The following is a 23,719-nucleotide window of genomic DNA, read 5'->3' as shown; positions in this document are numbered from 1 at the left end:
ACGAACTGCACTTCGAATTGGTTTACCACCCACCCTATTCACCAGATCTGGCCCCCAGCGACTTTTTCCTATTTCCTAAGCTTAAAGTTTCGCTTGGAGGACAGAGATTTTCATCGAACGAGGAGATCATCGCATACGTAAACGCTTATTTTGCGAAGCAAGACGTCAACTATTTAGAGGGGTTAAAGAAGTTAGAGTATCGATGGGAAAAGTGTATCAATTTAAAAGGAGATTATTGAAATATAAAAATAAAACTATATTTGACCGAAAAAATACTTGTTTCTATATTAGGCTCAAAACTTTTCAGACTATCCTCGTATATATACGAAGAACAAGTCTGCTATTATTTCTTTTATATTTCATTACCACATTATATTGAAAATTTTATTTTCAATATTATTAAGCTAATGTAATTTAAATATTTAACATATTTTGTTTTTTGTTATTAGAATATGATTTGGTTCGAAGTATGGAAAAGGAAGATACATCCAATCTTGAAATTGTTAAAACTGACTCTGTTAATGTATGTAAGTACTAAATCATATTATTTTGTAACGAATATTCGCATTTTATACAAAACGTATATGTTTTATTAGATCGTAATATATATGTAAAAACTTATAGCAACAACAGATCCTTAACGATATATTGTACGATAATTGTTGGATATGGATTTTAAAATATCAACAATATGTGAGCAACAAAAGCTCATGAATGTTAAATTAGATGATGTGAAAAATCACATTCAGACTTTACATTGGATGATGACGAGAAAATGAAAGATGTTGCAATGAGCTATAGGACATTTTTTTCATTAGAAATATTAGAGGATCAAGAGAAACTAGAACAATTGTTAATGATAGATCAACAAGATAGAGCATCATAAAGGTTAGAGCATCATCATTGGTATATATTGTTACGATCGAGCGGTGTTCCGCTCGACGCTATCCTCATAATGATTTCCAACCTGAAGATCATTCCTTGCCGATGCAGTCATGAAGCGGTATCAAGTGTTATTGTGGCGAGAGTCGACGGCGCGAGAGTTTGAGCTGTATCGCAGTGAATTCTGATTTTATTGCGAAAGCTCTTGTTAATACTCCCGTGCTTCAATATATAATAAAGTATGTTTCTTTCTTAAACTGTTCTTCCTTTCCTGACGCGAGTGTAACGCGAATGAACCTGCCGCGAGTACGACATTTTTGGGAACTCGTCCGGGATAAAAAAAACATGGCGGAGCGTCGAGGAGACGGATTGTTTCGATCAGGAAGAGAGCTTGTGTGCGAACGGAGGAACCGGAAACGAGCTTGAAGATGGTTTTCCGTATGATTATTGAAGAGCTTCGCCTTCTTAGAGAGGAGCAAGCGGAGCGGCGATGCGGAGTGGAAGAGCAGGGAAGATCGGTGCGGCAGTCCGAGGAGCACTATCCATACCAGGCAAATCCAATGTTAGTCTCGATCTCGGTTTAAAATTAAAGCCCGATATATAAGATGGAAGTGTTTCTTTGCGAGAATTTTTATCTCAATTTGATTGCTCAATTGGGCAAATAGATGGAGAAATTCGGAGAAAGTGATTGTATTGGCTTCCTATTTGAGAGGAAAGACGCATTCAGCTTTAGAGGAAGGAACGGAATTGAAAAATTCGCAATATAGCGAATTAGTCTCAAGACTAGAGTTACGTTTTGGAGAAAAACTTTCGGCACAAAATTATTACATGCAGTTTATAAATCGGAAGCAGATTTGGGGAAGATTTGGCTGCGCTTGGCTCAGACTTGGAGCGTTTGTCTCGTTTATCCGGAGTGCTCTCTTGGTATACAGGATAAAATTGCGTGCTCGCAATTTATTGTCGCGTTGGCAGACGGTTTTATTAAGCAGCTTTCAAATGGACGGGCATACATCTTTGAGAGTTGCTGTGGAAAGAGCCAAAGTGGCGGTAAAAATTATTAAAGAAAATAGTTTTTCCAAATTTCAGGAGAGGGATCAAAAGGGGAAAATTAGTTTTAACGTCGGACACAAATCGGAACTTTTTGAACAAAGGAGAAATTTACGCATGTGATTACAAGCAAAATCGCGAGAAATTTAATAATTTTAACAGTAAACAAAAGGAAACCGGCCCTAAAAGAGGAGTCAACGAATGCTGGCAATGTGGAACTACGGGATACTTCCGATTGGAGTGCCCTTCATTGCCCTTTATTAGTTAATTCAAGGAAAGGAAACTCGGGCTCGCCGAGCTTTGCAGTGGTGTAACGCAAGGCTCGGCGCGGAAATATAATACCGCAAGGGAAAAAAATTTTTCTTTCGGGAATTTAAATGGAAAATCAAGAAATTTTTGTTTTCAAGGAAGGTTAGACGATCAAAATTGTGTTTTCAAAATTGACACGGGCTCAGATGTTTCGATTCTAAAATAAAAAAAATAAAAGGTTGGTTAGATCGGGAAGGCAACAACTTTGAGTAGGGAATAGAAAATTGAGATATCCAACTGGACAAGAAGTTTCCATTGATTTTAAAACAAATGTTAAAGTCGAGGTTAAGAAAGTTAGAATTTCCAATGTATGTGGCGGAAATTGAGGATGAATGCATCTTGGGAGTAGATTTTCTTGTTAAAGTCAGGCAGAACAGGATCTCCAATTCGCTTTAGTAATGATTCTGGAAAAGAGGGGAACCTATCTTGTTCTGGTATTAGTCTCCTAGAAAGGAAGATTCCTGAATTTTTATTAGATTTCTTCAATAGGAATTCGGTAGGATTAAATGATTCACAAAAGAAAAGTTTTTCTGAATTTCTCGGAGTTTTGGGATATTTTTTCGGAAAATATTGTAGCAGGAAATTGCTCGGTAATAGAGCACTCAATTTTTGTAGGAAAATCAAATCTTATTAAGCAGACTCCTCGACTGTATTCCCTTACAGATGCGAGATGAGGTGGAGAAAATTCTTGAAGAAGAGGTGATTGAAGAATCCCATAATCCTTGGGTTTCACCTGCGGATTATGATGAAGAAAAAGAACGGGATATTGAGATTCTGTGTGGATTACAGAAAGCTCAATGCAGTTACTGAGAAGAATTGTTACCCATTCCAAAAATTAATGATCTTCTTGATCGATTGTCAGGAAATTCTTAGTTTTCCACGTTAGATTTAAAAAGTGGGTACTGGCAGATGAAGCTTCGTTCAAAAGATAAGGAAAAGACGGCATTCTCAATAGGTAACAGTTTGTGGCAATTTACTATGATGCCATTTGGATTATGTAATGCCCCGGCAACTTTTGAGAGGTTAACGGAAAGGGGTCTTTATCGGATATTAAATAAAATCTGTTTGGTTTATTTAGATGATGTTGTAATTTTCAGTAAAACCTTTGAAGAGATTAATCTACGGAAAGTTTTTCTTCGTCTCAGGGCAGCAAATTTAAAAATAAATCCAAAGGAATGTTTGGAAGGAAAGTTAAATATTTAGGACATGAGATCTCGGAAGAAGGAATCTCTACTGACTCTGAAAAGATAGCTTCCATACAGAGATGGCCTTATTCCGCGGAATAAGAAGCAAGTCCGTAGTTTTTTGGGTTTTGCTCTTACAGAAAATTTGTTAAAGAATTTTCGCAAATTGTCCCTATTTTCCTTGATGGAGAAACAGTGTAGGTTTGTTTGGGATGAACATTGTCAGGAGGCATTTGAAAAGCTTAAGCGATGTTTGATTTCTTCCTCTGTCTTATCTTTTCCAATCGAGATAGGAAAATTCATTTTGGATACTGACGCTTCGAATTATAGTATTGGTGTTGTTTTATCCCAGATTCAAGAAGGAAAGGAGAGAGTCATTGCTTATTTTAGTAGGGTATTAAGTAAAATCGAAAGAAATTATTGTGTTACTCGTAGAGAGTTGTTAGCAATAGTTGACTCTTTAAAAAGTTTTCATCACTATTTATATGGACGAGAATTCTTAATAAGAACTTACCATGTTTCTCTCCGTTGGTTGATGTCTTTTAAGGAACTGGAGGTCAGTTGGTTGGAATGTCTTCAGCAATATATAATAATTTCGAAATTTCTCATCGAGCAGGGAAATCGCATGGGAACGCTGATGGATTATCAAGACGCGCAGAAAGTGACTGCAATTATTGCGCCAGAGTGGAAAAAAAAGAGGAGGAAAACAAAAGAGAATATTTAGGAAGGATAATTTTAGAGGAAAGAGAATTGAAGGATTGGCGAGCAGCGCAGTTAGAAGATCCTTCGATTGTTGAAGTTCTTCGGAGTAAGGAAATAGATAGACGTCCTCTTCGACATGAGATTATTTCCGGGAATGCTTCTTCGAAAATTTATTGGTCTCAATGGGATTCTTTGGTTATTAAGGATCTTGATTATTAGTCTTTGGTCTTTGGTCTTTGGTTATTAAGAATTAAGGATCTTTGTAGGAGAGGGGAGTCTCCTGATTTGAAAATGTTATTCTTCAAATTGTTGTTCCTCATAAAATGCAACAGATTTTGGAGGAGGCTCATGATTCTCCTACAGGGGGACATTTTGGAGTAAATAAAACTCTTGAAAAGATTCGGAAGCTTTCTTTTGAGCGACATGCAAACAAGATGTAGAACATTGAATCAAAACCTGTAAAGTTTGTGTAGCTAAAAAAGATGCTGGAAAGGGAAAATCTGCTTTTCAAATTTATAATGTAGGAGCTTTGAGAGCTGCAGATGGATGTGTTAGGCTCCTTACCATTTTCATCTTCCGGGAATAAATATTTACTAGTTGTTGTACCCCGGATAGGCTACAACGTTAATTTTTAGAGATAGTCGGGTCCGTTAAGCCTAAGGAGTTGGGACTCCGAGCAGGATCGAACGAATGGAAGGAAATCTTGAAATCACTAACACACTTTCTTTAGGATACTTGATTTATTTAACAACTGCACAATTTCTTGGATTGCTTATATTATTTCTTTCACACACGGTTAAACGTCGGCGGGCGCGTATCGCGTTACTCTGGCGGCCGTCGACCGAGTATGTCACCTGAGACGTTGATAGTACGGCTCGCGTGAACTTCGCTGTGCTCGTGTAATATCTTGCGCGATAATTATAGTAACGATTCCGAACGACACGTAATGTTTGATTGATTCCCGACTCTGACTATTCCGCCTTGTATAGCCGGTTATATAGTCTGATCGATGCCCGGTCAGCATTCTGATCGATTGCGTCGATCGGTTGCGTGATATTGATCAATCAATATCACGCTCGATTTGATCATCAAATTTAGGAATTTGTTGATCAGCTTTTTCGCAATGTTCTCGCGATGCATTTCTTCGGTCTTTCGAAAGACTGGTCGCGATTTCGGCGATCACACATTTGTGTAATCTTTCGAAAGACTTTTCGAGGTTCGTGCAACCTAATTTTGTTGCCATGCGGACTACTTTTATTATTGGTTGTAGGCCTGGCTACAACATCCCCCCCCTGTTATTAAAAGAAAACGGAGGTACGAAGTTTTCGCTTTTTACATAATTTTTTGTTTTTTCCCGATACATTTTTTGGTATAATCGTTTATTTAGAATCACTTGCTTTTGCTTATTCTAACGGCGCGATTTACATTGCGTGCGTTATTGTTTCGTTTTGTTTTTTCTTCCTTAATACAATTATTATTGTTGCGCTAACGATGATTATTATTATTAATGAGCTGCTAATTGATACAGGATATACAAAGTGTTTTTGTTGAAAAAAGGGTGTCTCGTTATTGTTTATTTCGTTTTTCATGTCATTTAATTTCTTTGTTAATTCTGTCAGGTCTGTTGCGTCTTGTATAACTTTTAATTTTAATTTCTCTGTCTTATTTGTCTTGAACGTTTCGCTGAGTAGCGTAATATTATATTTCGGTAGATATGTTTTTATTTCTTTTCCTTTATTGGTGCTTGTAGATTTTATTGTCGCGTCTACTGTGACTATTTTGCAATTGTCTGACAACGTTATTTTTCCTGTGTTTGTAATGGTTGTACGCGTTTCTTTATTATTTTTGCATGAAATTGTAATAGTTTGTTTCGCTGGTGTGGAATATAGCCAAGAATATGAATTGCTTAAGGCTATCCATATGCTATTTTTTATTGTTATATATTTAATTTTACAATTATTATAACCGTTGTCGTTTTCTATATATACATCTATTTCGCATAGCGGGTCGGTTTTTACATTTCTTATTGGAAAGATTTGTTCGCACAAGTAATTTGTATTTATTTGCTTGCATTGTTTTAATTTTTCGTGAGTTAGTTTTGCGTACGTGTGTCTGTTAGTATCCAAAGCGATTAATGGATTGTTTGTCTCAATTAGCGCGGATATATTTTGTTTGTATGGTACCGGTAGTGGTATTACGTTTAGTATTTCATATAGCGGAAGTGTAATTAATGGGAAATGTAGGATTGTGTATACGTTTGTTTTGTCGCAGTGCGCGCTCATTGTCGTTACTTTTTCTATCTGCCAATCCTTTTCCCTTATTTTAAATGGGAAATATGATCCTTGTGGTATTTGCGTGATTGCTTCTTTAAGATTTTTTATTATTTCTTCTAACGGTATTAGTCGTGGGTGTAATATTCCATTTTTTATCGCCGTTAGGTATTCTAGCGTGTCTTCCGCGTTTTGTGTCACTGCTGCAAGTATTGCGTTGGTGATTATAAAGTGTTCTTTTATGTTTTCGTTACTTATTTCTGTTGTTAGCGTCATTTCTAGTTTTTTGATTGCATTAGCTAAAATGTTTTCGTTATTCTGAATTATTTCTTCATGGTTATTTATGTGCGCTATTGTCGCGTTTATAATCTTGATTTGGTTCCTTATTATGTGCTCTGTCGTTTTTTGTTTGTTGTCTAGGATACTTAGTTGCTCATTGATTAATTTTCTATCTTCATTGTCCATTGTCCCAAATAATGTTTTGGCAATAGTTCCTATTCCATCTATTAGTCCTCTTTTCGTTTTTGTCTCTTGTGCTTTATACAGAGCGTTTATTCTTTTTATTAAGTGTTTTAACCGCTGATAATTGTTTTCAATGATGATATTATAGTTTTGACATGATCCCTTGTTTGTGAGGTGTAACATTGTGCATATATTTTGCGTTTTTTGAATGTATTCTTCTATTTGTTCTGTTCGCTTTTCAATTGGCGAAATATCTATTTTTATAATTATCTTCCAGAATGACTCGATTATGTTTAGTTTTCCTATTTCCTCGAAGTATATTCCGGGGTGATGCTTGAAGTTTTCTATTTCGAATGGTAATTTTTTCTCTTCTTCTCCGTTGGTCATCCATATCTTTATTCTGCAAAAATAAAAATTCTTATTTCTCCTGAAAATTTGTCGCTGCTCGAATTCGGCGTTTTTTCTTTTTATTCCTGTTCCCAGGTGTAAAATTACTTTATTCTGAATTTGTTATCTTAGTTAAACGATTCTCCTGTGAATCTGTTTAGCTTGCTTTTTTACGACGTATATCGTTTCTCTTGGTGTCTTATTTATTATATCGGTGCGATCCTTCTAATATTTCATTTTCGCGATGAGCTCTCTGGCTGCATTTCGTTAGTTGTCGAAGTGCCTTCCTTGTGACACCATGGGTTCGCAAGGCAATTATGGTCGTGACGCGTCGCCGCCGATTTTTGACGATCGGGCCGCGGCGGAAGCGTCTGATGACGACTTCGACGTCGAGATTGATGATGCCGAGGCTCGCGAGTTCATGGATAGTCCTGCTGCTCAGGACCACTTCCGTCGTGTGCGGGAGTGGTTGTGGATCGTGAACCGATTCTATTGTGACGGAGTGTTCCTCGTCGGCGAGGATTCTATTTGTTTTGTCGCCAATGGTGCCGGTAGGGTGGTTGAGTTACCCTGGTCGGTAGAATTGTATGAACTATTAATTTGTATGCCCGAGGCCGTTTCGGCAGATATCGAAGTGGCTGACAACCCTGAAGATGATCCTTTGGAGGATTTACCGGCCAATGACGAGGACGATATGGGGGATGATCCCGCGGCCAACCCTGCGCAGGCGAGGGACCGCGCTCCTGGGGCCTAATTTTTTTTGTGTTTTATAGTTTGTAGTGTAGTATTGTAGTGTAGTACTTTAGTGTAGTGTAGCTGTTAATTTTTGGTAACTCTGGATATTTTAATATCGGTGCCGTCGTTAATTTATTTTTTAATGTATCAAATGCGTTTTGTTGTTTTTCGGTCCACTCGAATTTCTCTCCCTTTTTTGTGAGTTTTGTTAGAGGTTTTGCTATTCGTGAGAAATCTTCGATAAATTTTTGGTAATATCCGGCTAATCCGATAAATGATTGCACATCTTTTACTTTTTTGGGCATAGGAAAATTTTTTACGGCGTGCAATTTTGATGGATCTGGCGAAATTCCATTTTCCGTAATTATGTGACCTAAATAAATCACTTCTTTTCTTAAAAATTCGCACTTGTCCGGTTGGAGCTTTAGATTGTTCTCTCTTAGTCTTTGGAGAACTAATTTTAATCTTTTGTTATGCTCTATTAAGCTAGGACCGTATATTACAATATCGTCCAAATACACTAGACATTTAATTCCTTGCAACCCTGTTAAAATTGAATTCATTAATCGTTGGAAGGTTGCAGGTGCGTTTTTTAGACCAAATGGCATTCTGTTAAATTCATAATGACCGTGTGGTGTAGAGAATGCTGTTTTATTTTTATCTCGCTCCGCCATTGATATCTGATGGTAACCTGATGCGAGATCCAGTGTCGTGAAGTATTTTGCGTTGCCCAGCTGATCAAGTATATCCGTTATATTGGGCAACAGAAATGAATCTCCGATTGTGAGATCGTTTAATTTTCTGAAGTCTATTACAATTCGTAATTTTGTTTTTCCTGACGCATCTGTCTTTTTGGGCACGACTAATAGTGGTGCGTTCCATTGGCTGACGCTCGGTCTGATAATTTCTTGTTTCAACATTTCTTGAATCTGTTTATTTACTTCGTCTTTGTGTTTTTCCGGTAAACGATAAGGTCGTACGTTTACTGGTGACGAATCTGTTCGTACTGCTATTTCATGCTTAATCTTTGTTGTGCATGATAATGTATCCCCTTCTAGGTGGAACACGTCATTGTATTCGTGACATAATTTTAATATAGATTTTCGTTCTTCTTCATTTAAATGTTCTGTGCGCAAGGAATTGTTTATTTGCTCTTCTCGAGCTATTGATTTTGTTTCTTTATTTTTTGTCTGTATTGCGTTTACAGATTCTTGTATTATTTTTTCTTGTGTATTTATTTCTTCTATTATTACTTGTGGTACTTGCACAATTTTTTCTTCTTCTGTAATATTTATTATACTTATTGGGCACGTATAATTTCGTGGTTCGACTAGGCAACATCCAATAAAAATTCCAGGTATCATTTCCTCTGGTTTTGTCAATCCTATTATATTTTGGTTAGTTGTGACTTGTACGATTGTTTCGCTGCGCGGCCCTAAGGTTACGCGCCTGTATGGGTACAGTCTGAATTTCGTATTTTGAAATTGTACTAAATTTATTCTTGGATTGAACGCAGTCATGTATTTCCAAATAAAATCTGCTCCTAGGATTGCATCATATTCCATTGGCGCATTATCTCGCACTATGTATACGGGGTGTCGTATCTTTTCTCGCGACAGTTGCACCGTAATATGTGTTTTGCCCAATGTTATTATTTCATGTCCTGTTATGCCTGTTAGCTTAGTTTTTTCTTCATAGATTAGGACGTGGTCTAAAACATGTTTCAGTTTTATTATTGTTGCTGATGCTCCTGTATCAAACAAGAAATTTATTTTTCTTCCTTTGGCTTCTGCAATCGGTAATGTGATCGCATTTAATCCAGTGTTAACGAGCGGTGTTCCCTTGACGTGTGCCACGCGATACTCTGACGCGGGACGCGGGACGGTCGATTTATCTTCGCCGGTTTCGCTCTTTTTATTTTTAAAATTCTTCGCGAGATTTTCTCTTCGCGAATTCGAAAAAATTTTTCCGGAATTTTTGCTGTTTTCCGGTTTTCCATTTAATGTCCAACATTCGTGCCGTAAATGTCCTATCTTTTTACAATAGCTACACTGTTTCTCAACTGTATTTATTCGTGGTTGCCTTTCTGGCTTAGGCAGAGTATATCTATTTGAAAAACGGCTAGTCCTACAATCGTATCCGTAATGACCGATTTTTCCGCATTTTTCACAACGCGGACTAGGTGTATGCGCTTTAAATACTGGCCGGTTTCGATAGGTTAGCGTTCGCATGCTAGGTCCTCGCGTTTTTTCTTCCGCGGTTGCTCCTGCGATTGCTTCCTGTATTGTTTGATATCGCTGCGATCGTACAATTAATTTAATTTCTTCGTGTAAACCATTCTGGTAATTGTGGAGCGCCTGCTCTTTTATATTTTCTAAGATCGCGCGTTGCTGTTCGACCGTATGGTTTTTTCCTTCTTCCATGGATTCGTATAATTCCATGGCTATATTTTCGGTTCGTCTGCCGAATTCTTGTGCATTCTCGTTTGCTTTTTGTTTGAGCGAGTTGAATTCGAGTTGCAAATGTGCGGTGCTTCGTTTGCTCAAATATTCTTTTTCTAATTCTCGTTTCAATTGTTCAAAGTTTATTATATCTCGCGTACGGAAATCCATCATGGCCTTGCCTTTGAATTTAGTGCAAAGAATGGCTTCTAATAGAGAATGTTCATCCGCGGGATGTATATTTTTTATCGCGTACGTACTTGCGTTTAGAAATTCGTACACGCGTCCTCGTGACGTGCCGTCGATCTCTGGGATCATGTTACGCGCGTCTTTCAGTGTGAGGAATGCCAATGCATTTCCCGGCTGGTTTCGTATATCTTGATACGAACGTCCGTAAGTTAGATCTAACGGGTGTGGTAGAAAATCCTGAGATATTCTCGTTCGTTCGCCCATAGGCAATTGTGTTTGTTGTCTTAATTCGTTGACTTGCACACGGAGATCGCGTATTTCGTCCATTAATTCTCGAATGAGACTGTTATCGGGCGGTGCGTCAATTGTGACGCGGCGGTTCGTTCGACTTTCTTGCGGTCCATGTCTCTCGACCGAATGTCGTAATTGTAAAATTTCGTTGTCGATTTCATTCTGTTGTTCGACAGGTGAGTGAGCCATTTCGTTTATTAGCGATTGATATATATTGAAAGAATTGAATAAGCTTCCGTCTCGTAGGTTTGTATGTATGTTTTTTCGCGCTTGTACGTGTGTGTTAATGTGAGAGTCGGTGTCGTTCGGTTCGAACAAGCTGTAATCTTTTTCGTTGTATGAAAATTCGCGTTCTGTTATTACGTGGACGTCTTCGTCACTATCGTATTGTAATACGCGGCGCACGTTATCGCGTATTTCTTTTAATGCGTTTCTCGCGGTATTTAACGCGGAGATAGTATGCGGAAAGTTTACAGAATTATTTATTGATCGAGATTTTGGCCAAGTCGCATTTGCTACGTTGTCCTTCGCTGCGGACATTCGCTTTTTTCAGAATATAATTTCTTGGACTTACATTAGTAGATAAATCGCATACGCTCGCATGTTCGCTGCTTGTGTTGGTGCGTCAATTGGCTGCGTGTAGTAGTGCGTGTCGGTGAAGCGTCCTTGCTGCCTGGTATCGTTGTACACGGTCAGCGCTGGCTGGCTCTCGGTGCTCGTGGACTTTCCGGTCGTTGCTCCGCTGCCACTGGACACTCGTTGTCGTAGGTCGGCACTCTACTAATATTGCACTGTACACTTGACACAATTTCGTGGGCGGCTTATTTTTTGACGGGGCCTTTTCCGTCTGCCTGTTTTCTACAGGTCTTGTATTTTCTGCTTATTGAGAATTTGATTCTTCTGCCTGTCTATTGCTGCAGGTCTTGTATTTTCTGCTTATTTTGATTCTTCTGCCTGTCTATTACTGCAGGTCTTATTTTTTCTGCTTATTGAGAGTTTGATTCTTCTGCCTGACTATTACTGCAGGTCTTATTTTGTTTGGGCGGCTTACTCGTTTGATTCTACTGGCTTGATTAACAATGATCCTCTCAAGTTGTTCTTGGGGATGGTTTTGACTATCCCACCGCTGCCACCAAAATGTTGTACCCCGGATGGGCTACAACGTTAATTTTTAGAGATAGTCGGGTCCGTTAAGCCTAAGGAGTTGGGACTCCGAGCAGGATCGAACGAATGGAAGGAAATCTTGAAATCACTAACACACTTTCTTTAGGATACTTGATTTATTTAACAACTGCACAATTTCTTGGATTGCTTATATTATTTCTTTCACACACGGTTAAACGTCGGCGGGCGCGTATCGCGTTATTCTGGCGGCCGTCGATCGAGTATGTCACCTGAGACGTTGATAGTACGGCTCGCGTGAACTTCGCTGTGCTCGTGTAATATCTTGCGCGATAATTATAGTAACGATTCCGAACGACACGTAATGTTTGATTGATTCCCGACTCTGACTATTCCGCCTTGTATAGCCGGTTATATAGTCTGATCGATGCCCGGTCAGCATTCTGATCGATTGCGTCGATCGGTTGCGTGATATTGATCAATCAATATCACGCTCGATTTGATCATCAAATTTAGGAATTTGTTGATCAGCTTTTTCGCAATGTTCTCGCGATGCATTTCTTCGGTCTTTCGAAAGACTGGTCGCGATTTCGGCGATCACACATTTGTGTAATCTTTCGAAAGACTTTTCGAGGTTCGTGCAACCTAATTTTGTTGCCATGCGGACTACTTTTATTATTGGTTGTAGGTCTGGCTACAACATAGTAGTTACTAATTGTTTCTCAAAATGGGTGGAAGCTTTTCCACTGAGAAATATCAAAGCTAGTACGGTGGCAGAAGTTTTTGTGAGTCAGATAGTATCTAAGCATGGAGTGCCATTGGAAATACATACGGATCAGGGAAGGAATTTCGAATCGCGAATGTTCCAGGAGTTATGTCGAATTTTAGGAATAAAGAAAACTCGCACTACTCCTCTTCATCCACAATCCAACGGTCAGATGGAACAACAACATCAGACTTTATTAAATTATTTATCTAAATTTGTTTCAGAAAATCAGAGAGATTGGGATCGTTGGATCCCTTTAGGATTATTAGCTTACTAGATCTTCTAAGCATGAGGTTACAGGTTTTACTCCTGCAGAATTGAATTTGGGTAGAGAATTAAGATTGCCGTTAGATCTTCTTAGTGGTTGTCCTCCTGAAACCGGTAATGTTTCCTTAAGAAGGAGGATATTCAGTTAGATTGAGGGAGAGAATGATTCATATCCATAATGTTGCGAATCAATGTATGAATTTAAAGTCGCAAAGGATAAAAATGAATTACGATCGGAAGGATAGGCGACTAAATTTTGTGCCTGGCCAGAAAGTTTGGTTTTATAATTCTCAAAGAACGCGAGATAGGGCTCCCAAGTTGCAAAGTAGTTGGGAAGGATCTTATGAGGTTAAAAAAATGAACGATGCAGTTTGCATTCGAAAAACAAAAAGACATAAAAATAAAGTACATTTAGATAGATTAGTTCCATTTGAGGAAAGGAAAAAAATTTGTAAGAAAAAGAATTGAAGCTGAGCCTGTAAGTGTGTAAAAAGAGATACGTAGATATTTTTTTGGGGGAGAGATAATTAATTAGAAAAGAAGTTCTTTAAGTAGGTACTGTTTATGTTTATATTTCTTATTTGAGATTTGTTGATATCGCTTTAAGAAGAAGATCTTCTACTATCTGCCCAAACATTCGGCTAAGGAAATCTTTTTTTAAGAAGTCCGCCTTGCTCTCGTTTTTTTTTTTGAGGAACTTAATGTCGGGGGCAAATGCCGAGGAGGGGATTTAGGATGTCCGTAAGGACGAAAGAGTCCACAGAAGCTTCCCCCCCTTGTCCGAAGATTCAAGAGAAAAGTGCGCAAGACACAAGCACAAGATAAAAAAGCATCACAGAAGAAGAAGGAAGAAAGAAGATGACCTCGTAGCGGCACCGGGAAGGGTGAAGTTTGGGATTGGTTCGGCACTCGGTAATCCACAACAGCAGCTCGGAGTAGAGTAGGAGTAAGAAGCCGACAGATTCCCTGAGAACTTCATCATGGAAGAAGAAACCGACTTTTCTACGAGGGAGTTCCCTGGAATTGTCAGGACGACAATTTCGAAGAAGAGGGGGGTGTTATGAACGGTGTTCCACTCGACGGAACCCTCCTACCCTCATAACGATTTGAACCAATCTGAAGATTGTTCCTTGCCGACGCGGTCGTCAAGCGATTGTCAAGCGTTATTGTGGCGTTATTGTGGCGAGAGAGTCGACGGCGCGGCGCGAGAGTTTGAACCGCATCGCGGCGAATTCTGATTTTATTGTGAAAGCTCTTCTTAATATTCCCGCTTCAGTGTATAATAAAGTGTGTTTCTTTCTTAAACTGTTCTTCTTTTCCTGGCGCGAGTGTAACGCGAGTGAACACGCTGCGAGTGCGACAGTATGTTTAAAAAAATAATATACAAGACGATTCTTTTATTTTTGAGATGCATTCAAAGATTTATTTATTAATCCGTTATATTAAAAGATTTATTTATTTCATATATTTATCTTTATAGATTATTCAAGTGACATGAACAGGCAGAGCGGACATTAAATCAATAATGTTAAATACCTTACGATGAATTTTTAGTAATTCACTTTGCAGTTTGTTTAGCTACGTTGGAAAGAAAAAACGTTCATTCTTCAATTTACGTGTACGAAAAATTATATTTGGTAAATACAACTTACCAAGAATTATATTTGGTTCGCTTAATATTTATTTAAGCTACTTAAACAAATAGTTATTTGAGATACTTTTGAATACATAAAAAATATATACAACAAATAGATTATATTATTTTTTTAAAGTTTATGTCAGCTATTTTCGATTTCAATTATGTAAGAAGATATTAGAATGTCTTTCTGTAATATTTTGTAACCTTTCTATTCTTTATTCATTTTTAATGTTATTTATCTTTAATCTTTTTTTAGTAGAATCCTATTTTTACTATTTATTGTAAATATTGTTAAAATATATTTCTTTTAATATTTTTTCATAAATATGCATTATTATATGTTAATATATTATATGTTATGCTGTACGAATTTATTTTCCCGATGCTACCGAGCAGAACATCGCAAAACCTATTAACCATCGAGAGAATAGGATCATCATCTCTCTGGAATACCGGTCGTAGGGAATTCGAGAGAATACATATATATGTATATTGTAATATACGTATATATATGTATCATTGTATTGTTGACGTGTTATTCTAAACACGTTATTTGCGATAAATATCATCACATGCTTTGGTAGTTAAAGGGATAAGATGCCTGCCCGGTAAGCAAGAGATCCAGGTTCGATTTCTGGCTGAGATGGTATTTTTTCGTAAAATAATTACGAGTGGTTCGTGATCAGATCCCGCCGTGACGTACACCCTCCCTTCTTATTTGAAAGGATATGTGTCTTCGCTTCGCGAAGACACGGACGTAGGAAAAGCGCGATGTGTAGAGACACCGCGGTCTCTCACTAGCACTAGTATCGAGTGTGTGAGACAGTGATGGGACACCGAAATTCGGTATCACGACTGATTATGCTTTCTCTCTCCATCGCGCACGCACACGTGCATATGTGTGCGCCTGCGTGCGTGCGTGCCTGCGTGTGCGTGCGTGCATGCGTGCGTGCGTGCGTGCGTGCGTGCGTGCGTGCGTGCGTGCGTGCGTGCGTGCGTGCGTGCGTGCGTGTGTGTGTGTGTGTGTGTGTGTGTGTGTGTGTGTGTGTGTGTGTGTGTGTGTGTGTGTGTGTGTGTGTGTGTGTGTGTGTGAGGATGTTTCATTTTAAATAATATAGTCGATTATCTCGCGAATCGATTTTATTGAAAAATTTTTCGAACGAAAGTTGCACCGCTTAAAAGGGGACACATGATGGAAATGTGAATTTGACCTTGAGTGACCTTGTCAAAATCAGGTCATTAATGTTTTTTTAAATGGAAACCCCTATTTTTTATTACATATTCTTGTAGCTTATCTCGAGAGCTTTCTAAAACATTATAAAGTTACTTTTCGTTAAGTACTTGTTAAGTTACAAGGCAAGACTGATCCGGCCAATTAAGGCGCATGCGTACATGGGCAACGCCAGCGGTTCTGTAACTTTCAAACTCCATAACTCGAAAAGTACTCAATGAAACGTAACTTTATTAACGTATTTTGGAAAGTTCTCGAGATAAGCTACAAGAATATGTAATAAAAAATAGGGGTTTTCATTTAAAAAAACATTAATGACCTTGACCTGATTTTGACAAGGTCACTCAAGATCAAGTCCACATTTCCATCACGTGTCTCTTTTCAAGCCATGCAACTTTTGTTCGAAAAATTTTTCAATAAAATCATCGATTCGCGAGATAATCGACCATATCACTTAAAATAAAACACTCTGTATATATATATATATATATATATATATATATATATACATATATATATACATATATAAAGATGTTTTTTTAAAAATTAATTATCTTAAAAAAATATTATTTACATTAAAAGTTTATAATTTATGTTTTATATATATATATGTGTGTATATATATATATATATATATATATATATATTTAAATACATATATATTTTATTTCATGTATTCTAAAAAAGAATTTTTTTGTTTTGTAACTAATGTTACTAATGTTAATTATAACTAATGTTACAATTAATAAAGCTAGATTCATTTTCGTATAACATTTTTTTAATAAATAATTATTAATAATCCTGACATTGTCCTGAACAATGAACATAGTCTTGAAATATATGTTGAAAATATCATTATAACATATTCTAGATCAATATTGGACATACATTACATTATGGATTACATATGTTCATAGGATTACTGATGGTTTAGGACTTTTTTAAGATATCCCTGAGGATGCTTGTGAGATATCCTGAAGTCATTCTAAAGTCGTTTTAAGAAAGTTTTCAGGATAATCTAAAGCTGAATGAAGAACATCCCGAGGACATCCGAGGACGTCATCATAATGAGACGTTCATTTGCTAGTCCATAGGTCGTCCAGAAATTTTTTTAAATGTAATATTCTAAATATGTCCTATATATGTCCCGAGATATTCAGGAGGTTATACAAAATTATCTTGATACAAAATTATCCTGTGCTACTAGGATATAAATTCAGTTTTATATCAACAATTATTATTCCACTTTAAGAGATCTTTTCTTTGAACTTTATTACATTCAAATTGGCCTAATAAATAAATTAATTGGCCTAATAAATAAGTAAATTTCTTATTTATTCTTATTAATAATTTTAATATTGTAACGGTGCGTATTTTATGCACCGTTCCGCGGCCGTCCATCCGCCGCCAAGTGATGCCCAACCGATGATCCGTTGGGCAAAAGGCACTTTGCGCTACTTTAATCGCCCAATAATTAGGCTTACAAAGCTAATTGCGAGCTGACGTTCGGCATAGCGTCGCCAAAATCAACCGAGCAGCTCCGAGCAAACCCGAGCGAAAGAGGAAATCCCGGCTCAGCGAGAGCAATCTCCGAAATTAACCGAGCATTGCCGAAGACCGCCGGAAATAAAAAAGTGCTTAACTAATTAGAGCGATTTTGATTATTACCCACGATCCGATCCGAACCACTCCGAAACCCGATCGAAAATCGGATCGTAGGGAGGTATAAAAAGCCGTTTCTCCGTTCTATCAGGCAGATCTTTCTTGGATCGAAATTCGATCCTACTAGCCGATCCGCACTCCGCTCCTAGAGAGAAGCTAAGCATAAAAGAGTATCCTGCTGCCGCCAGGTAATTCCTGGCTAACGCAGAAGCTCTCTATATCCTGAATTGACCGCTGATCTCCAGCGATTGCGAAAAGAACACGAGTTTGGGTGTTCTCTGCCCGGGTAAACCGGCACACAATCGAGAATTTCTATACCGCTCACAGCATCACCGCTCAAGAGAATGCATCGCTGCAGGTGAGAGTAATCCGCTTCCGCTCGGGTATTCCCAGCCGATCGCGCTCCGCGAGTCTCCCAAGAAAAGCGCATCACAGTGGCAAGGGTATTCCGCCACCGCTCGGGTGTTCTCGGCTGATCGCTAATCCACTCTCAAGCGCACCCGAACAATCGGCTTGCACTCGCTATTTCTAGTTAGCCATTTTTACGCGCCGCGATCCGATAATAAGCCGTCAAGAATCTAATAGATCCGCCAAAGTACCGCCCGTGAACGAATCAGACGCGTAAATACTGACAGTCACATAGTGTACGACCGCCGTTGCTAGGCAACCGCAGCCGTAATCGCCGAAATCGCGATTTGACCGTTACCGCAATCTGATGATCTCGCCAAACAATAAACCGCTTGCGAATATCCGCTCAATACCTACGCATTGACATACATGTATCTATAGATACGCTTGTGAACAACATCGCTAACAATATCAACACTATTTGTATGACACTCACACCTCTTGTTATCGGCATTGTTATTCAATTTAATTTTTTTTTATATAAAATTTTATTTTATTGTTACACCAAAAGAATCTCGACTAATAAAACTTCTACGACTAATAAAACTTCTACGACCGAATCCGCCGACGAGCTACTCCGCGCTCAACCAGTCCTATCCGCACCGCGGCAGGAAAATCTAGCGACGTTTTAATATTAAATATAATATTTTAAGTATAATATTGATAAAATTGAATAGTTGAATTTTGATTGATCTACTTTTAAAAAAAATCCATTTATATTTAAATAAAAAATTCTTTTATATTTAAATAAAATAAAAATTAAAATATTCCTTGATGTATTATGCTTACTAAATATATATATAATTTATTTTTTTAATTTATTTTAATTTATTTTTTTACATTTTCTTTCTTTTATAAAGATAAATAAGATATATGTTATATATTAACTTGTATGTATATTAACACATATATGTATATTAACTTTATATTTAATGCCATTTAATGCCATTTATATATTTCTTCGTCTTCCATCATTTTTCTATTGACCTGACCGTAATAAGAATTATTGTTATAAAACTTTATTTCGGCAAATTCATCTAGCAATGAAAGCTTCCATCGTAGAATAGATATTATTTCATTTTTCTTTTTTCTTTTTTCTTTCTTCTTTGATTAATAAAGTATTATTATTATTATCATCATTTTCTTCTTTTTCATTTTTTTTGTATTTTTAGTATCGTTTTTTAAATTCTTTTCGCAAGAAATATCTATCCCATCTATTTGATCAAATTAATTTAATGATTATAATAATAATTTAATATATTAGTTAGTATAAAGTAGTTACTCAGTTATAAAAGCTGGAAGTATGTGTTGTATGTACAATGTCTAAATACACTCTTCTTTAGTTATATATTTACAATGTTTTTCAGCTAGTATATTTTCAAATTGTAATTCATCAATAATCTTATCAATTTTCATTGCACATATATTTTGCTCATATGAATTTCCTTTTTTATGTTTTTCATCTTCCGTTACGTTGGGAAGAATTAAAGGTTCTGTCTTTTTTTTGCATTTATGTAAAATTTTTTCTCGGAGCGCTTTTATATACAATTCTCTCCGTTTGTATTCCATGTTATTATATTTACATATATATGTTATATTTACATATATTATATTTACATATATATGTTATATTTACATATATAATTAATGATATTAGATATATATTTTATAAACAAATGTGTGCGCGCGCGCGTGTGTGTGTGTGTGTGTGTGTGTGCGTGCGTGCGTGCGTGCGTGCGTGCGTGCGTGCGTGCGTGTGTAGCAATAGCATATATTTGTGCTTATATTATTCTTTACATTGAATGGGCCTATCCTTTTTAATGTAAATTGTGAATTTATGTAATGTGAATTTCATTTCTGTATAGTTCATTTTTTTCATATATGTAATACATATATATATATATATATATTTATATTTTTTTATAACTATATTCACATGAAAGAATAAAATGACATCATAGAACAGGTTATTACGCTATTTTTGTAAATTTAATAAAGAAGTTACTTAATGAATATAATAATTTTATAATAATCTGTTCTTGTATTTTCTAAAAAAAATGTACATAAGATACGAAATGTTGCAAAAAGGGAATCCAAATGTAAGGCTTATATATACAATAATAAATATTTGTATTTTAAACATTATGAATATAAAAAATTATATTTTTTTTTTTAAATATAAAATATAATGTTTAAAAAAATTTTTAAATATCAATTATTTTATAATTTCATTGTACAATATACAGTTTTTAAATATTTGATTTGGTACTATATTGTTATACAACTATACAATATTTTAATTATATTTTAATTATATTGAAACAGAAAAAATAAAGAAAAAATGTTGTTCTCTTGAAATATAAAGGAATGTGTAGTATTGTATTTAAAAATTTTATAATTTCTGATTATTTATTTTTGATAAAATTTGATTGTAAATATTTTTTTTTGTTATAGACTATTTCATCTTATAATGATGAAAATGAAAATATTAGGCCTACTATATTTCATATTCCAGCGGTGTATAGCGATAAAGTCAAAATCCACGATTGGTAGGTATTACAATCTATTTTTATTCTATTTATTAAAATAAATAGAAAGTTATAATAAATAATTATATATTTTTTTGCGTAAAGTTTCTTCAATTTTTTTCATTTTCTCAATTTTTAATTATTTATTTAATTTTTTGTAAAAAATAAAAACTTTTATGAGGATTTATATTTTTATTTATTTTAAATGTTTTATAATAAATTAATTTTAAAGATTGTATACATACTGTTTATATCATTAAATTGCGATAAAATCAAATAAATGCAAGCATATAATATATGCATCGCACATAGGAAAATATGAGGGAGAATAGTTACCGTGGATAGTATCACGGATAGAATCATTATTGGTGTTAGCCATAGCAACGGTTTTATGTTACACATTTTATGTGAATACTCACGTTTTTCCATTCTATCAATTATACAAAGTAACAAAGTAAAAATAATTATATTAAATTTTAATTACATTAATAAGTGCAATATTAATCAATATTTAAAAAATATAAATTTGTATTAAGATAAATTTTTATCAGAAGAAATGTAAATAAGATAAGTACAGTATTTAAGTTTCCATTTAATTGAAAACGAAATAATTATTTCTAAAAAAAGACTGAATATTATAAATATAATTTAAAATGCTGTTACTGTTTTTAATTACTTATCTCAAATTTAATATTTGTATGTTATTTTAATATTGTATTTAAATTACACATATACAAATATTTTTAAAATTTCTTAGATGTTGACAAATTTATTAATATCAGTATAATAGTATAACAAATTAGTGTAATAAATTGTGTTACATAGAATCAGCATATTATATTAAAATATATTATAATATCAATATTATAAACTATTATTTCAATTAATATTATTATTTTAATATAATAATACACTGTGAAATTTTTATTTGTTAATTAATGTAAATTTAATAATTTTAATTTAGTTTAATAATATTAAAAGATTTATACAGAATACTCAAGAATTTTGTTTCTCAGAAATTTTATATAAATTATTTAACAGGCAAATGAAAACTTTAGCGGAACCTAGAGATAATGTGGATATATTTCCACCAAAGGGAAATCTTCACAAATCTTCATATCAAAAATTTGGTCTAGAAGATGAAGTCATTGGAATTTCGGAGACACATGCTATGTTATCGCAAATTGAATTGAAAGACGAGTACAAACCGATTATCTATCCACGACGTAGTTTGCTTACAATGCAATCGCTTGCTTCAACGGAGTATGTATTTTTGATATTAATATCCTGTCCCCTCCTCCTCCCAAAAGTATTAGGCAAACTATATATGAAAAAAATTTATTTCAAGAATAAAATTTTTTATCTTTAGAATCGAAAAAATGATTTTAAAATTTTTAGTTATCATCTTTTTATGTTTTTGTATAAACAATATGAGATATCAAATAAACATTAAATCCCTTAATGTAATTTTCTATAATAATTAAATATGTTTATATTAAATCATAGATATTATAAATAATTACTGATTTTATATCGATATTAATTAACAATTTATTAAAAATTATTTATTTTTTTATATATTTAACATAAAATGTATTTTGTGTTACAAAGTGCACAAAGTATATTTTAGAAGAGTACAAAAAAAGAATATATTTCCAAATTTAATAATTAAGATTGTATTTTACCACAACTTAATACATATCTAACGATATCATGATTTAATGTCCTCAGAAAAGATTACGAGGAAAAGGTATTAAAACTGACAGATATTCTTTTGGATCCCATACCCATTTGCCAGACAAACTTTTATACTGTTACAAGTAATGATTATCGATCGCTTTATCCTTCAAAACCAAAATCGTTACTGTCACCACCACTGTCAGAGCCATGGTTGTTAAATCGACGCACAATTGGTTATAATCTCCAAGATTTGGAAAATCGTTGCGGGTATCATACCTTTTTAGATGATAATATGGAACTTCATGAAAAAATAGCGAAGTTGAAAATGCAAAGAGGGAAACTACATGAGATCCTAATAAATGATAAATATCATTAAAATTCTATTAATATTTGAAAAATCATATGTATGACTTTTAACTTATGAAATATATACATGCAAATAGATTTTTGTAAATGGAAATATCTGACCTATTATAAAATTAATTAAAGTACTTTATGTGCATGTGTGCATGTGTGCGTGTGTGCGTGTGTGTGTATGCGTGCGTGCGCGCGCGCGCGCGCGCGTGTGTGTGTGTGTATGTGTACAGGGTGTTCGGAAAGTACCAGGCCCCCTAAATAACTTTTGAACGGATAGAGATAATTGAATGAAATTTAGAGAGCATTTATGGTATCAAAAACTCTATCTTTTAACATAAGGGGTAACAACCTCCCGAAGGCTCATTGGAAAAGTCTTTCAAAGGTTTTTCAAATAAGTTACTTACTTGATCCATTATAGATTTAAGATTTCCATTTAAAATTTTTTATCTATATCTTACTTCCGAGCCCCCGAAGATGGGGGATTGTTGCCCCTTATGTCAAAAGATAGATTTTTTTATACCATAAATATCCTTCAAATTTCATTCAATTATCTCTATTCCTTCAAAAGTTATTTAGGGATCCTGGCACTTTCCGAATACCCTGTACATAAAGTATATATATATATATATATATATATATATATATATATACACACACAGATATATATTATAAAATATATATAAATATAAATCTACGCTAGAATATTATTTTTTAATTTTAAGGATAATGAGAACACAACATGCAAAATGAACGCAATAATTATCTCTTTATTCATGAAAATAAGATATTTAAGAACTAATAGAACATCTTGAAGAGTGAGAGCTGATTTTATCTTCGCACTTTATCTTGTCTCACTTTTAATATTTTAATATTTTAATATTTTAACATATAAAATAAATTGAATGGTTTACAATTTGTCAGAACTTTTTATAATGGTTTAATTTCTTTTAAAATTATAAAATTGTAAAATTAATCTATTTTTATAAAAAAATAAAAGTATTACTATAGTGTAGTGTATTTTAAAAAAATATATTAACAAAATTGTAAACTAAAATTGTAAACTAAAAATAAAATAAGATAATTAAATTGTCAGTGTACTTATAAAAAATATAGATTGATTTTTAATACAAAGATCAAAAATGAAGAAATTGGAAAAGGTA

The 23,719-nt window shown here is 34.8% G+C and overlaps 1 protein-coding gene across 1 annotated transcript; it reads left to right on the top strand.

Annotated features, from left to right (window-relative positions):
- The first annotated feature begins 455 nt into the window (after positions 1-455).
- Positions 456-23,005, top strand: LOC148936357 (uncharacterized). Its single transcript, XM_089078491.1, has 4 exons — positions 456-527; positions 20,449-20,543; positions 21,564-21,785; positions 22,254-23,005. The coding sequence occupies exons 1-4, from the start codon at positions 522-524 to the stop codon at positions 22,576-22,578; spliced, it is 648 nt and encodes a 215-aa protein (XP_088934617.1). The 5' UTR covers positions 456-521; the 3' UTR covers positions 22,579-23,005.
- The last annotated feature ends 714 nt before the right edge of the window (positions 23,006-23,719 follow it).

The sequence above is a fragment of the Pogonomyrmex barbatus genome, unplaced genomic scaffold (genome assembly GCF_055798465.1).
Source record: "Pogonomyrmex barbatus isolate J1 unplaced genomic scaffold, ASM5579846v1 scaffold23, whole genome shotgun sequence".
In the NCBI taxonomy this organism is placed as follows: Eukaryota; Metazoa; Arthropoda; class Insecta; order Hymenoptera; family Formicidae; genus Pogonomyrmex; species Pogonomyrmex barbatus.
Note: the sequence above shows the minus strand (reverse complement) of the source record. Positions and strands in the feature narration are given on the sequence as shown.

What these genes read in the sequence shown, in the direction of transcription:
- LOC148936357 (XM_089078491.1), top strand. An exon ending in AAAGTCAAAATCCACGATTG is followed by an intron (nt 20,544 to 21,563) that starts GTAGGTATTACA and finishes ATTATTTAACAG; the next exon opens with GCAAATGAAAACTTTAGCGG. An exon ending in CAATCGCTTGCTTCAACGGA is followed by an intron (nt 21,786 to 22,253) that starts GTATGTATTTTT and finishes TAATGTCCTCAG; the next exon opens with AAAAGATTACGAGGAAAAGG.